Source organism: Meriones unguiculatus, chromosome 3 (assembly GCF_030254825.1).
Source record: "Meriones unguiculatus strain TT.TT164.6M chromosome 3, Bangor_MerUng_6.1, whole genome shotgun sequence".
Classification (NCBI taxonomy): Eukaryota; Metazoa; Chordata; class Mammalia; order Rodentia; family Muridae; genus Meriones; species Meriones unguiculatus.
The window spans coordinates 5011869-5034554 of NC_083351.1; the positions used below are offsets into that span (position 1 = coordinate 5011869).

The 22686-nt window shown below is 49.3% G+C and overlaps 1 protein-coding gene across 2 annotated transcripts; it reads right to left on the reverse strand.

Moving 5' to 3' along the window:
- Positions 1 to 211: 211 nt before the first annotated feature.
- Positions 212 to 22427, reverse strand: Tnfrsf9 (TNF receptor superfamily member 9). Of its 2 annotated transcripts, XM_060379019.1 has the most exons (9): positions 22324 to 22427; positions 21717 to 21790; positions 12320 to 12443; positions 11622 to 11726; positions 10351 to 10488; positions 9705 to 9774; positions 7771 to 7901; positions 6846 to 6980; positions 212 to 2023 (listed from the first exon to the last, which is right to left on the reverse strand). In XM_060379019.1, exons 3-9 carry the CDS (start codon positions 12417 to 12419, stop codon positions 1917 to 1919), a joined length of 786 nt encoding a protein of 261 aa, XP_060235002.1. In that variant the 5' UTR covers positions 12420 to 12443; positions 21717 to 21790; positions 22324 to 22427; the 3' UTR covers positions 212 to 1916. The 2 variants fall into 2 exon arrangements, with proteins under 2 accessions (XP_060235002.1, XP_060235003.1); XM_060379020.1 differs by lacking the exons at positions 21717 to 21790; positions 22324 to 22427 and adding an exon at positions 13666 to 13733.
- Between the last annotated feature and the right edge of the window lie 259 nt (positions 22428 to 22686).

Consider the following 22686-nt stretch of genomic DNA (forward strand, 5'->3'; position numbering starts at 1 on the left):
GCTCACAGTTTCTGGGGGGAGGTTGGTCTATCACAGCAGAGAGGGCATGGTTCCAGGAGCCGACCCAGAAGGCTCTGCACACTGAGTGGATCAGGAAGCAGAGAGAGCAAGCTGGGACCCGGGATATGTAGACCCATCAAGGGGTTGTCCTGAGAGTTTCCTCCCATCAGCCAGGCTCCGCAGCCACCAGCAGGAAGCCAAGCATTCAAGCATGAGCCTGGAGCCGTAACATAGAGCCATAGCTAGAACAGGCCTGCGATCACAGTAGGAAATGAGCTAGGGGAGGCGCTCAGCTGAGTACACACTTGCTGAGTTCCATCCCCAGAACCCCTGTGTGCTAACATGCACTCATCCCGGCTCTGGGAAAGGTGGAGCCTCGGAGATCCCTGGGGCTCTGAAAAGCTGCTGAGGTACCTGAATGTAGCTCTGGGGAGGACAGACTCGTAAATTACGGCAGCTGGTCTCTGAGAAGAGGACACCACGGATGCGGCACAGAGCAACAGGAGTCACATACAATGCTGAATGATTCAAGCAGCTCACAGCTGCCACCGAGCAGCATGCTATCAGAAAGCTCAAAACACGCAGCTCCATTATCTGGTGCCTAACTATGCGATAAGGATTTCAGGAACCAAGAGAAAAGGAGGCTTACATTTTACAAGAGCCCAATTCTTATATTTTTGTGTGTTTTTTTCAAAAACTGAAAGGATAGCTGGGTGTGATGGCACAGGTTTAATCCTGGTGCTCTGGAAGAGGCAGGAGGATTTCTGTAAGATCAGGGCTAGTGTGGTGTACACAGTGAGTTCCGGACAGTCGGGGAACACAGATGCGGTCTCAGATCAATACAAGTAAAAACCATTCTTAGCGCTTGAGCCAAGGCAGGCAAGGTCTGACTCTGGCTGGTTGGGAGGACTTGCTCCTCGGCGGCTCACAGGCCTCCCTCCTTGAAGCGCCTTGCACCTTCCCTGTGTGGCCCGTTCACTGATGAGCCTGACACAGAGGGATGGAGGAGATGAGGGCACAAGAGAGGCAGACTCCTGACCGCCTCTGAAGAGCCCCCCTCGAACAGGCCTTTTCCACAGAGACACATGGGCCTCCCCCTCCCCAGACAGTGGAGGGTGATGGAGTAGTGAGAAACTAGATGGAAATTTGGTCGGGGAAACTACTGCTTCTTACCGTCATGCATATTTACATACACGAACACACATGTACACCTACATTAATTTCACAGTGATTTAAGCTGGACCATTGGTCTATGTGATCGAACTGAAACGGTTTTCTTAATTAGACATTTGTATGAGCTGGGCATGGTGGCTCATGCCTTTAATCCCAGTACTCGGGAGGCAGAGGCAGGCAGATCTCTGTGGGTTCGAGTCCAACCTGGTCTGTAATGAGGGTCCGGGACAGCCAAGGCTCTGTTAATACAGGGAAACCCTGGCTTGAAGAAAACAACATATCTACCTTGCTAAGGAGAGTCGAGAACTTGCTCCTTCACCCCCTGCTTCTCCCACACTCCTATGAAAAATGTCAAGGGCTGGAGAGATGCTGTGGTGGTTAAGAGCCCTGGCTGCCCTGGCAAAGGACCTGGTTTGATTCCTAGCACCCACATGGTGGGTCACAGCCTTCCATAACCCCAGTTCTTCGGGATCCAACCCCCCGACCCTCTTCACGCATCAGGAAAGACTCATGTACACACACATGCACTCACGCAGGCGAAACAGTAATACACATACAAATTTAAAATCTAACAAGGATTTAAAATAAACTAGAACAGCAGTAGAAGGGATTCGGATGGGTGCGTGTGGACACCTCATCTAGGGTGGTGGTTGAGAGCAGAGTGTGGGGTACTGTGTGCTGCTCATCAGGATGGGGGGTCCTAGTGCTGCTTCTCCTCACTTTCCTGAGGATCCCCACATCTTCTAGGACAGCGCGTCATAGCTCATAGCCTCCTCCCCTTCTTCTTCCTGTGGAAATCGGCAGCTACAGGCGTCTTCCTCTTGAGCCATTTGAACTGCCTTCTTAAATGCTAGGAACGAGAGAAACAATGTAAGACACCTCCAGTCTGCTGCTGTTACACAAGCCACACCCCTAGATGTTTCCACGCTAACGTGAGCCAGGAAACAGTATGTATGAGCGCTCTGGGGATTGCTTATTTTACCTTACTGTATTATATTTGATTGTGTTTTGTTTACAGACAGGGTCTCTATTGTCTGGGCTGACTTAAAACTCTGTCTGTAGATCAAGCCGGCCTTGCTGATCAGCCTCCCAAGTGCTGGAATTACAGGTAAGCCCCAATGTGCCAGGATTTCTATCCTTCCTTCCTGCCTTGATTTTTTTAAAAACCATTTTCTATATTTTACACAATGGCTTCCAACCAACAATAACAAGCCAACGCCTGAGCCCAGCTCACAGTAACAAAGTGCGGCCTTCACTGGGGGAACCACTTCTTTTCCATGTGATCCTGGGGCACCAAGTTCAAAGCTGTCCTGCTACTTCCATCCATGAAAGCAAAGAACTGCTCTGTGTGGGGCTGCAGCTTTGGCGGCTGCCACTGTGTTCCACGAAGCTCACAGTGTGAGGAAGATCGAAAACCACTGTCCTCGACAATCAGGGATCATCACAGCAAAGGCCGGGCCCTCCGAGGCCCCTCGGGGAAGGGCTCTCACCCTAGACTGTGTCAAGCTTCACTGCTCTTCCGCAGAAGAAGCTGATGGGGCCTCAGACTATACTTCCACCCCTGCAATGCCAACAGAGGCCACCTAGACAGCAGTAAGGAAGGGTGCTTGGCCATCTAGGCCAGAGTCATGTTAGCAAGGCCTCCTCCAAGGAAGTTTAGAGCAGACGTCCCTGGGAGTGGCCTCAGGGAACGTCTGAGAAAACAAGGTTTAGATTAGGCTCCAAGTATCATAACGTAGTAGGTTTCAATGCAGGATCAGTCACGCAACCAGGAAAATCTCAATCTGAGAAGACATAATTGAGTCACGGATGCCAAGGGTCTAAAATAGCCTCCCACAAAATGTCCAAGCAGCAACTAGGAACACATCAGAAACAAGTGAAGAATAAAGCAAGGTTGTAGAGCCGAGTGCAGAGGTGCATGCCTACAGTCCAGCTACTTTGGGGACTGAGGTTGGAGCATTGCTTGAGGCCAGGAGTTTGAGACCAGAAGGGAGATCCAGAGAAAGATCAACTGTAGCTATTTTAAAACCGAAAAACTATGATAACTGAAATTTTGAAAATTAATGTCTTCATAACAGAAGAGGACAGAAATGTCAGTATCCAATCTAGAAAGGCATAACTGCAAGAAACAGCCAGCGACTCAAGGACATGTGGGACTCTGACAAAAGATCTGAATTCATATCCCTGGAGCATGGAGGGCAGGAGAAGGGAAATGGGGCTAAGCATTGAGGAAATACTACCCAATTCGCCGCCGCCACCACCACCACAGATCCGCAAACAGCAACGCCTACAAGTTCTAGAAGCTGAGGGAACCTCAAACCGGATGAGTCCAGGAATCCACACCACATCACAGCCAAAGCTCTGAAGACAACGGCCAGAGAAAAGTCTACAGCAGCCAGAGAGAGGCACCATGCCACTTTCAGGGGAAACCCCAGTAGAATCACAGCAGATCTCTTACCAGAAATCATGGAGGCTGGCAGGAAGTGTCTCCCACCATACAGGAAAGCAAACACTGTCCCTGTTTATACATGACATTGTGGTCTATGCAGAAAACCCGAAGGGATCTGCAAGATGCTCCTCAGACACAGGACAGAAACCAGGTTCATACGAGCACTGCGTCTAGATGTCATGAACTCATGATTTAAGGCACTATATCAGGCCCAATTGTTTAGAGGGGGGAAGGAGGGAGAAATGTAAACTTTTTAAGCCAGACACAGTGGTGACTATCTGTGAGGTCAGTACTCCTGTGGCAAGATGGATGAGACACAGACTGGTGGGGAGCTTGAGGAAACGCGACTGGCTCAGCCAAGGGGACAGAAGGAATCTACTTCCGCAGGTTGTCTTCTGCCCTCAGCAAGCCCACAGTAGCACAGGCACAAACAAGTAAAAACGACCTCAAACAACTATATGACCCTCAACTGAATTTCTCTTAAGAGACGTGAAACCTCACATAAGTATTCATATATTTTTCTTTTTCCATCTAACAGTAAAAACAGCACGGGGCTAGAGAGATGGCTCAGCAGTTAAAAGCACTTGCTGTTGCACAGGACCCCGGATCAGTTCTCAGCACCCACATAGGACTCAGCTACTCCTAGGTCCAGGTCACCTGGCCTCCACCTGTTCCTGCATGCTTGTGCTACACCTAAAACTCATGCAAAGACATGTAACAAATATTTAAAAAATTAGGAGTCAAGAATGGAAACTGGATGAGGGGCTACCAGAGAGAGAGCAGGGCTGGGGGACCAGGGCCAGCAGGGCTGGGTCTTGCTTGTGGAGAGGTGGGGGCTTTTGTTTCCTTGTTGTGTCGTGTAACCTAGGACCTTAGCCTCCTGCTGTAGTCTCTCACATGCTGGGGCTCCAGGCACGCACCCCACTTCAGAAGTTCCGTATTTCCATTGTGTTACGTGAATCTACACACCTGACAAAGTGACATATAGCTATGTGTGCTCTGGGCATCATTGTCCTGGCTGCATTGTGGCATTAGAGACTCGTGAACAGCCTGTGATCCTATTCTGTGAATGTATAATTATATAAAAATGAAAAGGTTTTTTTAATGACTGCAATTCACTCTGTAATTAATCCCTTTGAAGCCATGTTGACAGAAACCTGTTGCCACTCTGGGTGGGATGTGATGATGGTTCTTTTGGTAGCTTAGAAGCTGTTCCACCAGAAACAGAACTGGGAAACACCAAAGAAGGGGAACAGACATCTGCAGCTGGGCAGATACACACTGTCCCCTTCATTGATAAGGACAGATGGCCGCATGGGAGGACTTCTCAGAGTAAGAAATCCAAACAGCCAATCAGCTCTGAAGAACCATCTAACCTCAACCACCATCAAGGAAAGGCAAATCAAAACCACAATGAGCCACTATTCCCCACCCACTAGACAGATAAAAATAGTGCCCTACACCCATCGTTCACACGGAAGTGGAGCAAACAGCACTTGCACCCCACTAGGGAGGTGTTCGCTGTGTCCCCACCATTTGGGAAAGGTTTGACCTACCGACTTGGACAGGACTTGAGTTCCTCATTGCCACATCTTTCCCCACCACAGGGTGAAAAGCAAGAACGAAGTGTGGGAGATGATTCACTGAGATGTGCAGAGCAGGCAGTTACCCTGCTGGGCCATCTTTCCACACTGTGTGTGCGTGTAGGTCAGAGGACAACCTGTGGGAGTCAGTTCTCTCCTACTAACCAGCGTTTGAACTCAGGTCATCAGACAGTGCCTTTACCCACAGAGTCCTCCTCAGATAGATGCACTCCTGCCTTCTAGCACTTGGGGCTGCAATTTTGCCATCCGGATGCTCTATGTCTTTGACCATCTCTTAAGTGGCCTATCAGCCCTCATCCTGTCCTTCACGAGGTCATAGGATAAGCTGTCCCATCTGTGAGCCAAGAAATGCACATAAACACTGAAAGCTTTTGTGGAGGGGTTACTTATGCCGTGCTGGACACCAGCTTGAGTCTTTATAATTAGCCTATCAATGGATGGAATCTGCTTTTGACATCTTTAATTCACTCTGCAGTAGTCCACCTTACACCCATTTCAACACCATCCAGTTCTCCCCATTTCCTTAGGTACAGACCAGAGCCCCAGCCAAGGCTATGTACCCATCCAGAGCAGCAACATCCAGAGTCCTTTCCTGGTTTCTCTGTGCCGTGGGCACAGGCTGGCTGGGTGCCCACACTCACAGGTGAACAGTTATCTGGGATTGGGGCACATGTGTCCAGTATCCTCTCCACACTCCAGATCCTGCACTGCCTCTGTCACCACCCTAGTGACATGTAGAGCCTCATCCTTTCGAGGGGCCACACTGTCCCTGTGAGAGTGCAGCAGTCTACACAGCCCCTGCCCCAGCTGGGCCTCCCAGCACCAGGTCACAACCACCCGGTAGCCAGACTTTTGGCTGCTACTTTGTGGGTTCCTTTTCCTTCCACCGTTCTCCACCCCTTTACTTCTTCCCTTTCAACCCCCTAACACTAGATAAAGGAGGACAGAGGAGAAAAGGGGTGACGGTATCATTAGACTACTTCCTGCTGATTAGGGGCAAGTGTGATCTTTTGCAGTCAGGATATCTGATTTCTTCTTTTCATCTCTTCACACACAACTACATGACCAACAGCACCCAACCACCAACCAGCCCCTCTGTCGGGGTGCTGGCATTTATACCCTCTAAAAAGTCCCCAGAATTCCAATTGTCACACACTCCCAGAAACTAGCTTCAGCTGGCAAAATCATGCCCCTGCTAGAGCATGAGGCAAATCATAGCCAGCTGCTGTGGGCAATCTGAAGCAGACCAGTAAACCACACCTGGGATTAAAAAAAAAAAAAAAAAAAAAAAAAACCAAACATTCTTATAATATTTCTGTGTTTTTAAAGAAATCAAAATTCTCACTACATAACTGCCTCCAGACATTGCCAATATCCTGTGGGAGCAAGCCTTCCTGGCTTTGTAACCACTGTGCTAGCCAATTGTATGCCCATAACTTAAAAAAAAAAAATCCCCAAGCCTACAATATGGTTAGGTGAGTAAAGGCACTTGCCATGCAAGCCTGAGGACCTGAGTTCAGTCCCTGGAACAGAAAGACAGCCCACCCCTGCAAAGTTGTCCTCCGACTCCCAGACCAGTGTCCTGCCTCCCTCCGTGTTCCGGGTTGTATTGGCCTTACGGTGCTTGATTATGTAGAGGGATTCCTTTCTGATCCATCTGGCCACGGAGAGCCCGAGAATGATGAAGAGCAGGAACAGCAGCACGGCCGATGTCAACGCCAGGAACAAGGTGAGGACATTCATGGAGCGCTCTCCTTAGAGAGCAAGGAGAGAAATGCCAGGCTGTTTAGTGAGGACAGGCTTGACCTGAACTCACCCCAAAATGCAGAGTCTGGGGAGGCAGGGGCCTGGGCATCCCAACCTGTAGCTCACTAAGCTTGGATGGGTTTACTGTCTCTGGTTTGTTCTGTTTTGGTTTTGAGACAGGGTCTCATGTATCCAGCTAGCCTCAAGCCCCACATGCCCTCCAACTCCCTATCCTCCTGCCTCCACCACCAGAGTGGGGACTGCCGGTGTGCCCCACCACGCCAAAGTCACACAGTTCTGGGATGGATCCAGGGCCTTTCTGGCATGCGAGGCAGGGTCTGCCAACTGGGGCACAAGTCCTAAACCCAAGTGACTTTAAAAATGAACCCAAGTTTAACGATTATCCTAGAGGCCTACAGAAACTAGGTAGCCTAGGCCCACTGAAGACAGAGAAAGTACAAGGTCCGTCAGTCCCCAGGACTTGGCCTGTTTGGGATGAGGGTCCCCATTACTGATTCCTGATTGGGTAACCACACCTAGGAAAACAAGACGGTACAAAGAGGATGGCGTGTCAGAGCTGCCTGCTCTGGGCAGGCTGGGAGAATCAGCAGGTCCAGGGTGTTCCCACATGGTCTGAACAGACATCATGCATTTGCTAAGGGGAAGCCTATTTTTGTGTAGTCCAGGCTAACCTAGAACTTGCTGACCTCCTGCCTCAGCCTCTGCAGTGGTGTGACTCCAGTTGTGTGCCACTATAGCTGCTCTTTAACTTGTATTTAATAGCAACAAAACAATCACCTGATAGTCTCTCCGGAGTAGGAACGGTTGTGGGGGAGGTACCTGGGAAGATGCTGACCAAAACAGGTCCACAGACCACATCTGTCTCGCTGGTCCCATTCTTAAGCACAGACTGTCCATGTAGAGAACAGCTTAGACAGGTCAAGAAAAGGGGTTCAGGGGATTAGTTTAGGGTCAGAGGAACAGAGGAAAATTTCGGTATCTGTCACTCCGTGAAGCAGCCAGTGACACAGCAGGTGGACCTGGGCTCACAAGCAGTGGACAGATCGTGTGAGGAAGCTCCGAGAGGCCATGTGGCCTCCACCAGTTCCCCTCGGCTGTGAGGGTGCCCAAGCTTCACCCACCCACCCAGCAGGCTCTTCTGTCTCCCCAGGGTGAGGAGGCACACACACACTGTCTTATTCTGTGACAGTGTGGCTCAGCATGTTGTGACCCACTAGTCTCTCAACTCTTCCCCCCAGTTCTTGCTCCCCTGACTGACTTGGGCACATGTGAGGGCGACAGTAGGGATGGGATCAGCGGCAGTAGCAGACATGCAGGCGAAGCCCTGGGTCTGCCACTTCAGAGTGACCTTCAGCAAATGTGCAAAGCCTTGATTTGCTCAGCAGCCTAAGGGGGAGAAGCCTGTGCTCCCAGGATCGGGATCGAAGCAAGTGAACAAGTCCCGGGGGCAGAATCTCACATGCTGGGCATATTTAATAAATAGCAACTGTTGCTGCTGTCATCACGACCATCACCATCCTCACCGCAGTCACTATCAGCCCCACCATCATCACCACCACCATCACCATCCTCACTGCAGCCACTATCACCTCCACCATCATCATCACCATCCTCACTGCAGTCACTATCACCCCCCCCACCATCATCATCACCATCATCACTATCACCACCATCACCATCACCCCCACCATCATCACCGTCATCACCATCACCCCCACCACCATCACCATCCTCACCGCAGTCACTATCAGCCCCACAATCGCCACCACCATCACCATCCTCACCGCAGTCACTATCAGCCCCACAATCATCACCATCATCATCACCATCCTCACTGCAGTCACTATCACCCCCACCACCATCATCACCATCATCACTATCACCACCATCACCCCCACCATCATCACCGTCATCATCACCGTCATCACCACCATCACTACCCTCACTGCAGTCACTATCACCCCCCACCATCATCACTGCAGTCATTATCACCCCCACCACCATCATCATCACTATCACCACCATCATCATCACCATTCTCACCACTGTCACATAGGCTCTCTCCTTTTCTTTAGATCCCTGTTCATGCCCCCATTTTACAAACACTAACTTGAACATTCTAATCAATTTAAGTTGAAAGGCCTATAAAAAAATTTCTAGTCTGTAACTTACCAGTACATCTGTAAAACATTATAAATAAACATGTAACCAAAATAACAAAAGACTCACTTTCTACTAAGGAAATGAAACAGGAGAAGGTCACGGGCATTTGAAATGAGATTTTATCATCGGAGTCAGCAGCCCATATAGCTGCCAATTGGCCTTCATAGTCTCTGAGGCAGCGTGCTCTAGACCGCCGTTATGCAGGCACCATCGAAACCTCCCCTGGACCAGTGCTCACCCCCAGGGCCCAGTACCAACGTTCCAGATGCATGAGCACGCCTGAATCCACAATGCTGGCTGTGTCCTCCAGCGGCCAGCACACCACAAATGTGTGACGTGCTGGAGAGACAGAAGCCTCTGCCCTCTACCACACACTGGGCACGTGTTCTGAGGAAATGCCCACATTCATACGAGGCTCTGTAAGCTCACGGAGTCCCCGAGTCGCCTCGGGTGCGTCACTGCAGAGCTGCATCCCAGTGACAAGCCCCTCACCTTTCAGCTTATCCCAGGTCCCTTGTGTTGTAAGAAAGACGAGAATATATACGTACTTTGTCCACGGTCGGCAGACGCCGCTAGCGCTCTGATTATTAAATGTGCCGAAGCCACAACTCTTACAACCTTGAAGAAAAGTTGAGAATCAACAGGAGACATTTCCCCATTCCACAGCTTTCCTTGTGAGGAGCAAACCACATGGCTCATTGGGTTAATCGTGCAGATCGCTTATTTTGATTTTCATTTCAAACCTTTAAAATGTTTTATCCCATGTATGTGTGCATGTGAGTGCAGATGCCCACAGAGTCCAGGAGCTGCTGTTACAGGCCACTGTGAGCTGCCTGATGTGGGTGCTGGGAACCGAACTTGGGTCCTCTGCAAGGGCAGCAGTCACTCGGAAACGCCATCTCCCCAGCACCTGCCCAATGATCGTTGAAGGCCTGAGCGCTCATTTTCAAGCTAACCGTACAGGGAATGCTGTGTGCATCTAAGACATGCAAAACACATGGCGCTGATGATTAACAGGGTGTTCTGCTTTCCAGTTATCTCTGTTCGGGAACGCGAGGCAGTGGAGATGAGGAACTAAAGCACAGCACAGCCCCAGTGCTGTCTCTGCTCCATTGCCTGTCACCTTCTCAAACCGTGAGGAGCATGATTGCTTCACCCAGCCCGCCGGGGCCGGTGCGGACAGCGCAAACCTACCCTGCGCCGTTAACTCCTGGCCCGGCTGGCAGTCCTTCTCACACATGGCGCAGTCTGGCCCCCAGCAGTGGAAGCCTTCCGTGCATTCACACTCTGCATTGCTGGTGGGCGTGCAAGGCCTCTTCAACCTGAAATAACCTACGAAGCCCAGCTGCGTTACGCTTCACCTCCAATTCAGGACACAAGTTTTTGTTCTGCAGTTAAATAACACACACACACACACACACACACACACACACACAAACACACACACGATTGCTCTGCTTGTGACATTATAACTAGAATGTTGTGTTTGCCCCCTTCCTTCTTTCCTTCCTTCCTTCTTTTCTTTCTTTCTTTTTCTTTTTTCTTCTTTCTCTCTCCCTCTCTCTTTCTTTCTTTTGAAATGAGGTCTCATTGTTGTAGCCCAGGCTAGTATTAAACTAAAAATCCTCCTGCTCCAGTGCTGGACTTGTATGCCACAATGCCTGGCTCCTACTGTTTTATTTTCAATCTCCATTACAATGTTTTTAAGCTTTGCTCATTAAAAGCTTTACTTGGGCTGGGGGTGTGGCTCAGTGGTAGAGTGCTTGCTTGGGCCAAACCCTGGATTCTGTCCCCAGTACCTCATGAACTAGTGGTTCTCAACCTGTGGGTCGACACCCCTTTTGGGGGCTGAATGACCCTTTCACCAGGGGTTGTCTCAGACCATCAGAAAACACAGATACCACAACATGAGGCACTGTATTAAAGGGATGCAATATTAAGAAAGGTTGAGAACCACTGTCGTAAACTGTGTGGTGCTTTGTTTGTGCCTATAACCTTAGCATTTGGGCAGGAAGATCACAAGTTTGAGGCTAGCCTGGATTACAGGAGACCCTATTTAAAAGAAAAAAAAAATGCCAGGCATGGTAGTACACACCTTTAGTCTCAGCACTCTAGAGATAGACCTCTGGTTCCAGGGCAGCCTGGTCTACATAGTAAACTCCAGGTCAGCCAGGGCTACATAATGAGACCCAGCCTCAGAACAAAACAAAAGTCTCTCATTTCACAGAGTATTTGCTCTGTTATTTAAAAAGTTCAGCAAATAGTTGCTGTTCCATTCCGTGGACAGAGGAGCCAGCACCCTGTGAGCCTCAAGCTTTTAAACGGAGATCAGTCAGCTAGGTCTTCCCAATAGTCTTAAAGAGGAAGACGCCACGGTTGACAGCAGACCCCCAGACTTGGGAGGCTGTAGGACAAGAGTTGTGAGTTCCAGTCCAGTGGGGCAACAGCAAGACAGACAGACCTACCTTCACACACTTTGCAGATGTCACACTTTGGCTGTCCACCTGTGCTGGAGTAGGTTCTTGGAGGACAGCTGGTGCAGACCGGATTGTGGTTCCTGCAGAACGTGCCTGGAAGAAGTGTGTCCCAGATGTCTGTGGGGCATCCCACGAGCATCCCTCAAAGCACTGTGACACTTGCAGGGAAATCAGAATAAATGTCCCGTCTGTCCTCTGGGCATGGCAGTGACAGACATGTTTACTGACCAGCATTTTAAGACTGTATACATTTGCAGGGTGAGCCCTGGCATAATCCAGCAAGTAGGGACAACATAGAAACTGTAACAGAGACATCAAGAGAAGAAAACCCTGAATCTGCAGGGCAAGACTGTGACTCCTGAGGGCGGAGGGCAGAGCCCCGGGCGGGACGCAGGAGAAGAGCGATGCTGCCGCCTGCGTGCTCCTCGCTGCTGAATGTAGCTCATATACAAAGCTCCCATTTACCAGGTGCTATTCGGAGCAGGACCGGGGATCTTCCACACAACCTGAGGCAGCTTCTCTGATTGTGCTCAGACAGTGAAGCTGAGGTGCCGAGGCTAAGTGGGCGAGCTGGGTCCCCATGGCCACTTTGTTGTCCCAACAAGCTTTTGCAGGGGAAGGAGTGGTCTGACCAGGCTAAGCAAGCTGTGTCCACCAGTTGGAAAATGCACCTGTTTAGTACTTACCAGCCTCACACTTGTCACAGGCATTCTGCAGGGCTGTTGTCCTCCCGGTGCCCAACACCAGCAGCACAGTTACCACCAGCTTGTAACGGTTGCTTCCCATAACGAATGTCACATACACACGGCACTGGCAAAGGAGATTCCGAAAGCATCTGTCAGATGAGCTGCTCTCTGGCTGGTGGTGGCCGCATTGGTAAAGTGCTGGCTTAACACGAACCAGAATGCAGAAACCCGGGCTGGAGGCGGGTGCCTGTCACCCCAGCACTCAAGAGGGAGTGCAGGAGGATCAAGGGTTCAAGGTCATTCTCAACCACAGAGTCAGCTGAAGGCCAGCCTGGACTACATGAGACCCTGTCCCATGAGAGGGGGCTGTCTCACCAATGTCATTCTGTAAAGCAAAGGCAGGGTGAGTTTCCCTTACAGAACCATCTACAAAGACTTGAAACAGCTTGCAGGCTTTAGGGAGCAATTAAGACTGGAATCTTGGGGCTGGAGAGATGGCTCAATGATTGAGAGCACACACTGCTCTTGAGAGGACCCAGCTTCGGTTCCCAACACCCATGTTGGGGGGCTCACAGCTGTCAATAACTCCAGGGGATCCTATGCCTCTGGCTCTCTGCGCTCCAGTGTACCAACACACACACAAACACAATTTTAAATTTAAAAATCTTTAAAAAAACAAACAAAACCTGGAGTATTATGGAAAAAGCAAACTCACAGAGTTCTACCACAGCTACTGGCTTTGTTCGTGTCTGCACAGCCAACAGTGAGATCTCATGTTCTTCACAAATGCAGGGACAATGAGATCAGGAACCTTAGGGACTTCCAGATCGTTGGCACTGGCCTCCAGATTGCAGCCATGCCAGCCCCAAGGCACAGTCCAGATGACGAGGTACCAGCTAACGGGTCCCCTCAGTGAGCAGCGGACCTGCGGTTCTTGCTTTGCCCTCTTTGATTGGACATTTACTTGGTCTTACTTTGAAAGACCTCTGCTAATTCACTACCATAGTTTCTTAAGCACAGACCTGCAACTTACCAATTTTGAGATTTGAAGCTTGTAAAAAAAACAAACAAAAAAGGCAAGGGGAAAAAAAATCTAGTCTAGTAATAAAGCTCAGTTGGTGGAGTGTATGCCTAGCCTGAAGCCCTGGCCCTCCGTCAGGCACAGTGGCTCACATCGGTAATCCTAACACCCAGGAGATGGAGGCAGGAGAAGCAGAAGTTCAGGGTCATCCTTGGCTACACAGGGAGTTTGAGACTAGACTGAGCTATATGAGATCCTGTCTCGAAAAAAGAAAGAAAAAGGTGTCCTTACTCCTCCAGTCCCCACCAGTCCCAAGCAGACAAACCTTGTGATCTCAGCAGCAAAGAACCTTCTGCTCCTCCGAAGCTCAGTGAGGTTCTGCCACTCCAGAAGACCACAGGTCAAATACAGGACCTGTGACTCAACTGAGCAGAGCCTCCTGGGAAATCCCCACGCTGCTCTGTGAGGTGGCTCACCTCCCCACTGCCCTCAAAATCCCCAGAGCCCCAGTCCCCACTTGATAATGCCACTTTGAAGGGTTTCCTAGACAACTTTAGGAAAAGAATTGGTCACTTAACTTAGTTAGTCCTTTATCCATGTCAAAGCTTATAACGTCTCCTTAAAATATTGGAGACTTAAGGGCTGAGACCATACTACATGTTTTTGCCACAAATGATCTCCTAAACCATAAAAACCGAGAGCCACGCCTCTTAAACCCAGCACTGAGCTGCAATACGGAGAATGCTACTCCACCCTGGAAGGGCACCCAGGCGTTAGTCTCACCACTGTCATTGTCTGGATGCCCTCATGCCAATGAGAAGGCTCTGGCTGTATGTTCAGAGGGAGGATCAGCAGGGCAGAATGACAAGGGAAGCAGGGTGCTTGCAGCCCTAGGTGATGTTACTGAACAAAGCCCAGAACCATGGGTGACTTTTAGAGAAACCTTACATTGAATGGGAAAAAAAGAAGTGGAAGAGGAGAAAGAGGGGAAAGATGAAGAGCAAAGAGGAGGAGGAGGAGGAGGAGGAGGAGGGAGAGAATAGACAGGGAGGAGGGGGAGGAAATAGGAAGGGAAGAAGAATGGAGGAGGGAAGGCAGGAGGAGGGAAGGCAGGAGGAGAGGAGGAAGAAGCAGTTGCTGTGGAAATTGATATGAACTTGTCCATCAAGTGACTAAAGATGCTCAGGAGATTACAGGCTGGGTGGGAGGGATCATAGTGACAGAGCCTGCACACAGCAAGATCTTGTCTTTAAAAAGGGTGATTTTATCTAAAGTAGATGGACTTCCCACTAGAATGCAAACGGCAAGGAAATATTTTTTCACAAGAGAGATGTAGGCTTGCTCTTGGACTGAGGGACGGGGGGACTGGGCACCTGACAACTGCCTGTAACTCTAACTCCAGGGAGAGCCAGTGCTCTCTTCTGGACCCCACACCTGCATTCATGTGTGCACACACAGAGACACAGACACAACATATACATAATTTAAAAATAAAAAGGGCTAGAGAGGTGGATCAGTGGCTAAGAGTTCCTACCTCTCTCACAGAGGACCCAGTTCGGCGCCTAGTACCCATACCAAGTGGCTCACAGCCACTTGTAACTCCAGCTCCAGGGGATCCAGGGCTTCTGGCCCCAGCAGGCCCTGGTGTACACGTGTGCACCCTCCCCACACACACATGTACACCGTTTTAAAACTGTTAAGTCTTTAGAACATAAATCTTTAAAAATAAACTGTCAGTGCTTTCTGTGCTCACACAGAAAACCTGGCCCCTACAGCTCAGGGCCCACGGGCCTCTTGGGTCTGATTCTAATAAGGTCTAGTGTCCCATAACATAAATTTCAACATGGAAGGTATACAAAGTTCAGAAGATGGTAGTATATTCACTATGCTATGAAACTATCACCTCTAATTGATAGCAGAATATTCCCATCAATCAAAAATAAATCCTGGGCTGAAGAGTTGGCTCAGTGGCTAAGAGCACTGGCTGTGCTTAGAGAGACCTGGGTTTGATTCCCAGCACCCCACATGGCAGCTCACAACTGCCTATAAGTTGTTTCAGAAAACGTGATGCCCTCTTCTGGCCTTTTCATGCATTGCGTATGTATAACGCACATTCACTCACACAGGCAAACACATATACATTAAAAAAAAAATTTTTTTTTTTTGAGACAGTGTTTCTCTCAATATGTAGCCTTGGCTAGCCTGGAACTCAGACCAGGCTGGGCTCAGACTCCCAGAGATCCACTTAGACCTGCCTCTGCCTCCTGAATCCTGGAATTAAAGGCATGTGACACTATGCCTAGCTTTTAAGGAACATAAAAAAAAAAAAAAAAAAAAAAAAAACCAGAAATCCCTAAAGCTGGGCATGGTGAGACACACCTTTAATTCCAGAACTTGGGAGGCAGAGGCAGGCAGATCTCCAAGTTTGAGGCCAGCCTGGTCTACAGAGTGAGTTTCCGGACAGCCAGGGCTACAAAGAGAAACCCTGGGGACGGGGGTGGTGGTGGCCAAAGTCCCACATACACTGTGCCTCCCTGAAACTAATCTTGCCTCTCGGCACTTGTCACTTCTAGACATTCGTAAACTATAATTAGCCAATCGGTGGTTTTCTGTGACTGGCTTCTTTCACTTAGCATATTTTCAAGATCCATTTGTATTGTTCTATGTATCAATACTTCACTTCTTTTCTTGGTGTAGTAATATTCCTTTAGGGGGAAATAGCACATCTGGTTTATCCATTCAGCAGTTAATGGACACTGAGTTGCTTCCACCTGTGGCCTTTACGCTGCCATTCCGGCATGGCATGTGCCGTGTGCACGCCTGAATCAATCCCTGGGTGTACACTGGGGGTGCAGCTCCTGTGCCAAGCAGTAGTTGTTTCACTTTGGGGTGATTGTTTTTCACAGCCCCATCTGCACCAGGCAAAGGATTCAAGCCCTCCACACATTAACACTTGTCATTTTCCCACTAAAGAAAAGTGGTAGGCCATTCTGGAAGGTGCTGGGGCGGTAACTCCCTGCTTGCCTCAGGATCCTGACTCACTTGAATCCCAAAAGGGCATGGTGTGGTGATTACAAGCCACCCTTGGCCATAGTCGGACCTGGATGAATCTAGACTCTGACATTTATGCAGACTCTGACCTTAAGCAGATTTCTGAACATTCTTAAGTCTCCATTTATCCAATCAGATTTTAGAGTGCAGTAATTCTGGTTCCCACCCTATGTACTGAGGAATAAAGGAAACAAACTGATGTGATTTACATAATTCAACACCTGGCCTGTGTCTCTGAAGAAAACAGAACTCTCCTGAGAGGGGTTTTGAAACATCCCATCTCTGGCCTCCCAGAGCAATCATCCACAAAGAGCCATAGACCAGGGTGACAGGAGAGGGCCAGAAGGGAAGTGACCATGTAGGAATGTACCCTGTGAGCTTTTCAGTCATCCTGCTCCAACTTTGGCGACCAGAAGTCTGTCACACCATAACACACAGCTACACGGCCGGCCAGTTCACCTGAAGCCTCAGTGTCGTGGGCTAACCCAGCGCCCTTCTCATCATGTGCACATGTGCTGAGCCCCTGCTACACCGCGACATTTAACTGAGTGCTGCTACTTCTGCCATCTGTGTGGTTGTGGGCAGAGCTTCCACCTCCCCTGAAATGATGTCACTCCTTTCCCACCACAGTGACATTCACAGGCTCCTCTGCCTATGACACACGTCTCCACTGAGCTAAGAGATTCTCAAGATTGGTTTTATCAGCCTGAAGCTGAACCAAAACAACCACTTCAGCAGTGTTCTATGAAAAGTTTCCTCCGCTGTCACCACATCCCTGTAGTTTTGTGGGACAAATCTCCATGGCAACAGAGGGTGATGACATGAGGCACTGCCCAAGCCAGCAAATAGCTCAGATAGTCATTTGCTTAGCTTTATCCATCTTGTCTTACTAATCTTCCAAATGCAATCCTAAAAAACCCACAAAACTACAAAATCTTCCCAAGTCCAGACAGAGACCAGCCCTGACAGCATCAATAAATGTGGATACTGCCACATTCTAAGATCTGAGCAGAGACCTGCTGCATGCAATTTAGTTGCCCATGTGTCTATGAACATCCCAAGTGAAAGACTCTCAGCCTAGGCAGCATGAGGTCTCTCCTGCTCAAAGGAGCTAAAAGAGAATCTAAGCTCTGTAGAGATGCTAAGCTCTGCAGCACACAGCAAAACCCAGTATTTGGATGTGGTGGCCAGAGGGCCAGGAGTTCAAGGTTAGCCTCAGCTGCATAGTCTGTTCAGAACCAACCTTGACTACTTGAGAGTCTATAGAGAGAGAGGCAGGGAAGGAAGGAAACAGGGATTGGGAAGGGGGGACAAAAGAGAAAAGAGCTAGAAAAGAGAACAGCCCCTTCCTGTGAAAAATGCTTCTGTGCCGTCAGGGGCATTTTAGAAGAATCTAAGGACTGTTATACCTGTCCTTGTGACCTTGACCCCATACCCTGAGCAACTGTCCAGTAGGGAATAATCAGTTAAGACATTTATTCACTGAGGATTGGAGAGATGGCTCAGAGGTTAAGAGCACTGGCTGCTCTTCCAGAGGTCCCGAGTTCAATTCCCAGAAACCTCATGGTGGCATGAGATCTGGCGCCCTCTTCTGGCGTGCCTGCATGTGTATGTAGGCAGGACACTGTATACATAATAAATACATCTTTTTAAAAACACATTCATTTCCTGTGATAGCAATAAAAGCTGAGCCAAAAGCAAAAATAAAACAGAACCTGGAGAAAGGAAAGCGAATAAAAATCCCATGAAGGAAGGTGACCAGGAAGAAGGAAGCGAGAGTATGGAGATGTGAGGTGCTGGTGGCCAGCCTGCTGGGCTCTCCCTGGCTTCCCTGCCCTCCTGTGTGGGTCCACTGCACACCCGTGGCTCATGAAAACTGACTTCAGAGCAACCGCTGTGTCCCAGTCCCACTGTGCTGAGCACAGAACCCGAATGTCACATCCAGCTACTTATAAGAAATGTGTCAGGTAAGATCTGTTACAAAGAAAGTGTCTCCAGCCAGGCCCGCGGCCACAGACACAGTTAGCAAGTGTCTGCACCTGTGGCTGGGACCTGGCAGGTGACCTACCCGTCACCATCCTGGGAAGACTGGGCTGCGAGACTGTCCCGGCCTCCAGATACAGATGGTGAAACCTACTCCTGTACCACCAACTTTACGTAGAGATGCTCAGGAAATCATGGCTCCCACATAGCCTATGTATCCGTTTTCTTCATCCCACTTCTACTCCAACTTGTAGTTCTAGAGGAAATCCTTGTGAGTAATGGAATTGGTAACAGCTGCAGCAATATTCTGTGACCCTAAAATATTCCACATCATCCTCAAATATGGATGTATGGACCACACAACACAAAACTTAATACTTATTGGAATTATCTAGAATAAAACTGAACTTGAGAACTGTAGATAAACTGAATTCTTATACAGCCAAAGGTGGCGGCACACCTCTGTGATTCCAGTTCCTGGGAGGCAGAGGCAGGCGGATGTCTGAGTTCAATTTGCCAGTCTAATCTGTATAGCGAGTTCCAGGCTACCCAGGGCTGCACAGCGAGACTGGATAAAAAAAAAAAAAAAAAAAAAAAAAAAAATTAACACAACTTAAGAAAAATCTGAAACATTAAAAAATCCCAGAGATAATATTTTAAATGTTTTATTAAATATTAATATTTAATAACGGCATTTGCTATTGATTCACTAGTTTGTATTTAATCGTAACATAATTTTGAAGCCTTTATAAAAACATATTTTAAAGTCAAACATACTTTTTTTTGTTTTGGTTCCCCTGTGTAGCCTTGGCTGTCCTGGACTCACCCTGTATACCAGGCTGACCTCAAACTTACAGAGATCTGCCTGCCTCTGCCTCCCTGAGTGCTGGGTTTAAAGTCGTGTGCCACCACTACCAGCCAAACATAAAATTTTAGATAATTTCACTTGTGTGTTAGTGGTTGGTCTGGTGCTATGCATTCTAACGCTCATTACTGGCCCTCTAAGAACTGGTTCTCACAAGCACCTGTCTTTGTTGTGTAAACCTTCTCTACCTAATTTAAAGCTGAATGGTTAATTTTTTAAAATGCTGAAGCTTGTGAATGCTGAAGAGAGAGAAGGGAAGCTGAGGCTCCCGGGCTTGGGGATGAGGGAGGACCACGAGGCAGGAGAAGATGATGGAGAAAGAAGGCACGGCCTGATGGAGCAGATCCAGCCCAGAAAGGACGACTTATTGCAAGTAACTTGGGTTGTGTAGCTAAGAGAAAGCTAAACAGCTTCCAGGGCTGGTATCCGCCCAGCCCCTGTGCTTTACACCTGTAGAGTAAATGATGGTCTCTCTGTGCTGTTATTTTGGAAGCTAGCAGGGTTAAAGAAAACTGTTGCTTTCTTTAGTATCTTACAATTGTGTGTGTCTTGAGCATGTACACAGGACCCCTGGGTGTGTGTGTGTGTGTGTGTCTTGAGCATGTACACGGGACCACTGGGGACTGGAGGCAAAGGCAACGTGAGCTGCCTCTTCTGGATGCAGGCAAGTGCTTTTCCAGCTGAGCCGTTTCCTTAGCCCCACCCAGAACGGTAAATACCATCTGGGTGGGATTTGATCTGTGTGAATGTCTCCATTAACGTGCACCTGCCATGATTTAAAATTAATTACAAAAGCAAAGCCGGGCTGGTAGCACTGTGGGGATCCCTGCAAATGCTATGTCCAGCAGAGAAGCAGACTGAGAGAGGCATGACCCAGTTAGCCAGGGTGGTTCAACTTTCTGGAGTCTGACTCCAAATATCCGTGGTCCTGAGTGTAAGAGCTGGATACGGCCTGGCCCTCCAGAGAATGCAGAGCACCAGGCTGTGATCACCTCTAATTCCCAGCCTTTTTCATGGGAGACCAGGACACACCTTTTCCTTTGAAAAGGCGACCCTGTGCACTCACCATTCCTGGCTTCCTGTTGCACTGTGGGTGCTAGGATCTCTGTGCTCCCAACATCACGAATTTGCATTCTCAACACTTGGAGACAAAGGCAGGTTTCAAGACCTGTGTGTAGCATGAGCATCTGTCTCACACTACAGCTCAGGCTGGCCTTGCTCACACAGCTATCCTCCTGCCTCAGTGTGGTGTTGAATAAGAATGGCACCCATGCCAGGCGAGGGGTCCTGTGCCTGTAACCCCAGCACTCTGGGAGGCAGAGGTAGGCAGATCTCTGTGAGTTCAAGTCCTGCCTGGCCTACAAAGTGAGTAGCCAGGGCTAAACAGATAAACCCTGTTTCAAAAACTAAAAAAAAGAATTGTCCTCAGGGGTTCATGTATTTGAATGCTTTCACCAGGGAGTGGCACTATTGGAAAGGATTGAAAGGATTATCAGGTGTGGCCCTGCTGGAGAAAGTGTGTCACTGGGGGTAGGCTTGCGGTTTCAAAGCCTGTGGCAAGCTCAGCCAGCCGGGCAGTCTGTCTCTCCTAACGTGTGGGTCAGGGTAGAGCTCTCAGCTCTCCCGCACCACACCTGCCTGCCGCCACACCCCCCACCATGACGATAATGGACTAAGCCTCTGAAGCTAAACTTAAAGCCCCCATCAATGCTTTCTTTTCTAAGAGTTGCCTTGAGAGCCGGGTGTGGTGGTGCACAGCTGTGATCCCAGCACTCAGGGAGGCAGACGCAGGCAGATCTCTGTGAGTTCCAGGCCAGCCTGGTCTACAAAGTGAGTCCAGGACAGTCAAGGCTACACAGAGAAACCCTGTCTCAAGAAAAAAAAAAAAATAGAGCAGTGACTTGACTAAGAAACGTGTCTTCCTGAGTGCTGAGCCACCACTCCTGTCTTGAATCTCTTAATTAACCTCATAACCACCCGGAACTATGGTTGCCATTCGAGTGTGGGAGGAACAGAAGCCTGTGTTTCCTGCAGGTCAATGTCCCAACTTCTGCTGCCACCTCTTCATTCCCATGACAAGACTCTGAAGTACACAGATGCCGCTCCTGTGGGACCAGGGAAGCTGGCCTGGAGCAAGAGTGGGGATGAAGCATGTCCAAACCCCGGAGATCTCATCCCGAGATGGCGGAAATAGGATGGTTTCCCCACTGCCCTGGGCCACTTAGCCCTGCGCCCCACCTGTGTCCCACCAGAGGAGGTCAGTGGCCCAGGTTAAACTTCCTGTCCCTTTATAAGGTGACATCCAGCAGCACCTCCACATGCCGCTTAGACAAATGAGGCACCCCCAGCACCTTGGCCTAGGCCAGAGATGGACACTCACCCGAAAGCCCCTACTCACCCCCAAAGGTTTAAGTAACCTTTGTCCTCCCTCCCCGATTAAAATGAGCTGTCTCACAAGAGTTTGTTCCTGTGCCTACCTGCTGCCTGTGGTCTCTTCACTCCTGGTCTCAGCACTCCTCCTGCTCTCCCTCCACTCTTAGGAGCCACCACACTGCAGGTGAGGAAGCAGAGCCTGAGTGAGAGCTGAGTGGAGCCTGCCACTGTGCACAAGAGGAAGATAAACACTCCCCGCCCCTGCCCCGTGACATCATTGGCCCACCCATCCCACCTTCCAATCACAAGGGCTGTCAATCTGTTTTTTCTTCTCTTTGGTTTAGGCCATAGAGTGGGGCTGGGTACAGGGAAAGGGCAACTGATACCTTCTGGCCAAGGCTATTCCTTGGCATTGGTACAAGGCCCCTGGCAGCCCCCAACAGCCCAGGTGGGTGTTGGCCATAACCCCCTACCTTTATCTCTCCTTGAAAAAGTCTGGTCATGCAATGACCAGTTAAGGGCCCTTAGGGCTATTGCCCATTCCTCAGAATTTTGCAGGCAGGCTCATGTCCATATGGGTGCCAGGGAAAGTTCCTCTCTGTCCTCAGTGCTTCCAAACCTTTTCTATCACGGGTAATACCTCATCTCATCCAAGGGGGCCCCAAATTAGAGGCTGTGAGCCCTGTTCAAGACCCGTGGCACGAAACTTACCCAAAGGCAAAGAAGAAACTAACAGCTGGAACTCAGAGCTCTGACTGCAGGATGTCTCTCACCTGTCTGCTAAGAGACCACCTGCGCAGAGCAGCAACACGCGAATTCCAAGGATGATGGGCGGGGTTTTGCCGCTGCAGCTGCAGCCTAAGATACTACAGCTGGCTCAGAACTTAGAATTTTCTTGCTTCTTAGCTTGATTTTTTGTTTGAATGTTTTTTGGTTTTCCCTAATAGCGGGAAAAAACTCAGTATTAAAGGTCCCTTCATGGGGATTTTTTTTCCCTGATAGTGGGAATAACTCATTATCAATGGTCCCTTTATGGGAGAAAAAAGTTAGGGGAATGTTAGTTCTCCTGCCTGG

Bases quoted from the DNA above. Each gene is read 5' to 3' on its own strand.
- Tnfrsf9 (XM_060379019.1), bottom strand. From the start codon at position 12,419: ATGGGAAGCAACCGTTACAAGCTGGTGGTAACTGTGCTGCTGGTGTTG. The intron at 10,489-11,621 runs GTAGGTCTGTCT...TGGGCTTCGTAG, and splicing joins CATCTGCAAAGTGTGTGAAG to GTTATTTCAGGTTGAAGAGG. The intron at 2,024-6,845 runs GTAAGGCCAATA...TCTCGTTCCTAG, and splicing joins CCTCTACATAATCAAGCACC to CATTTAAGAAGGCAGTTCAA.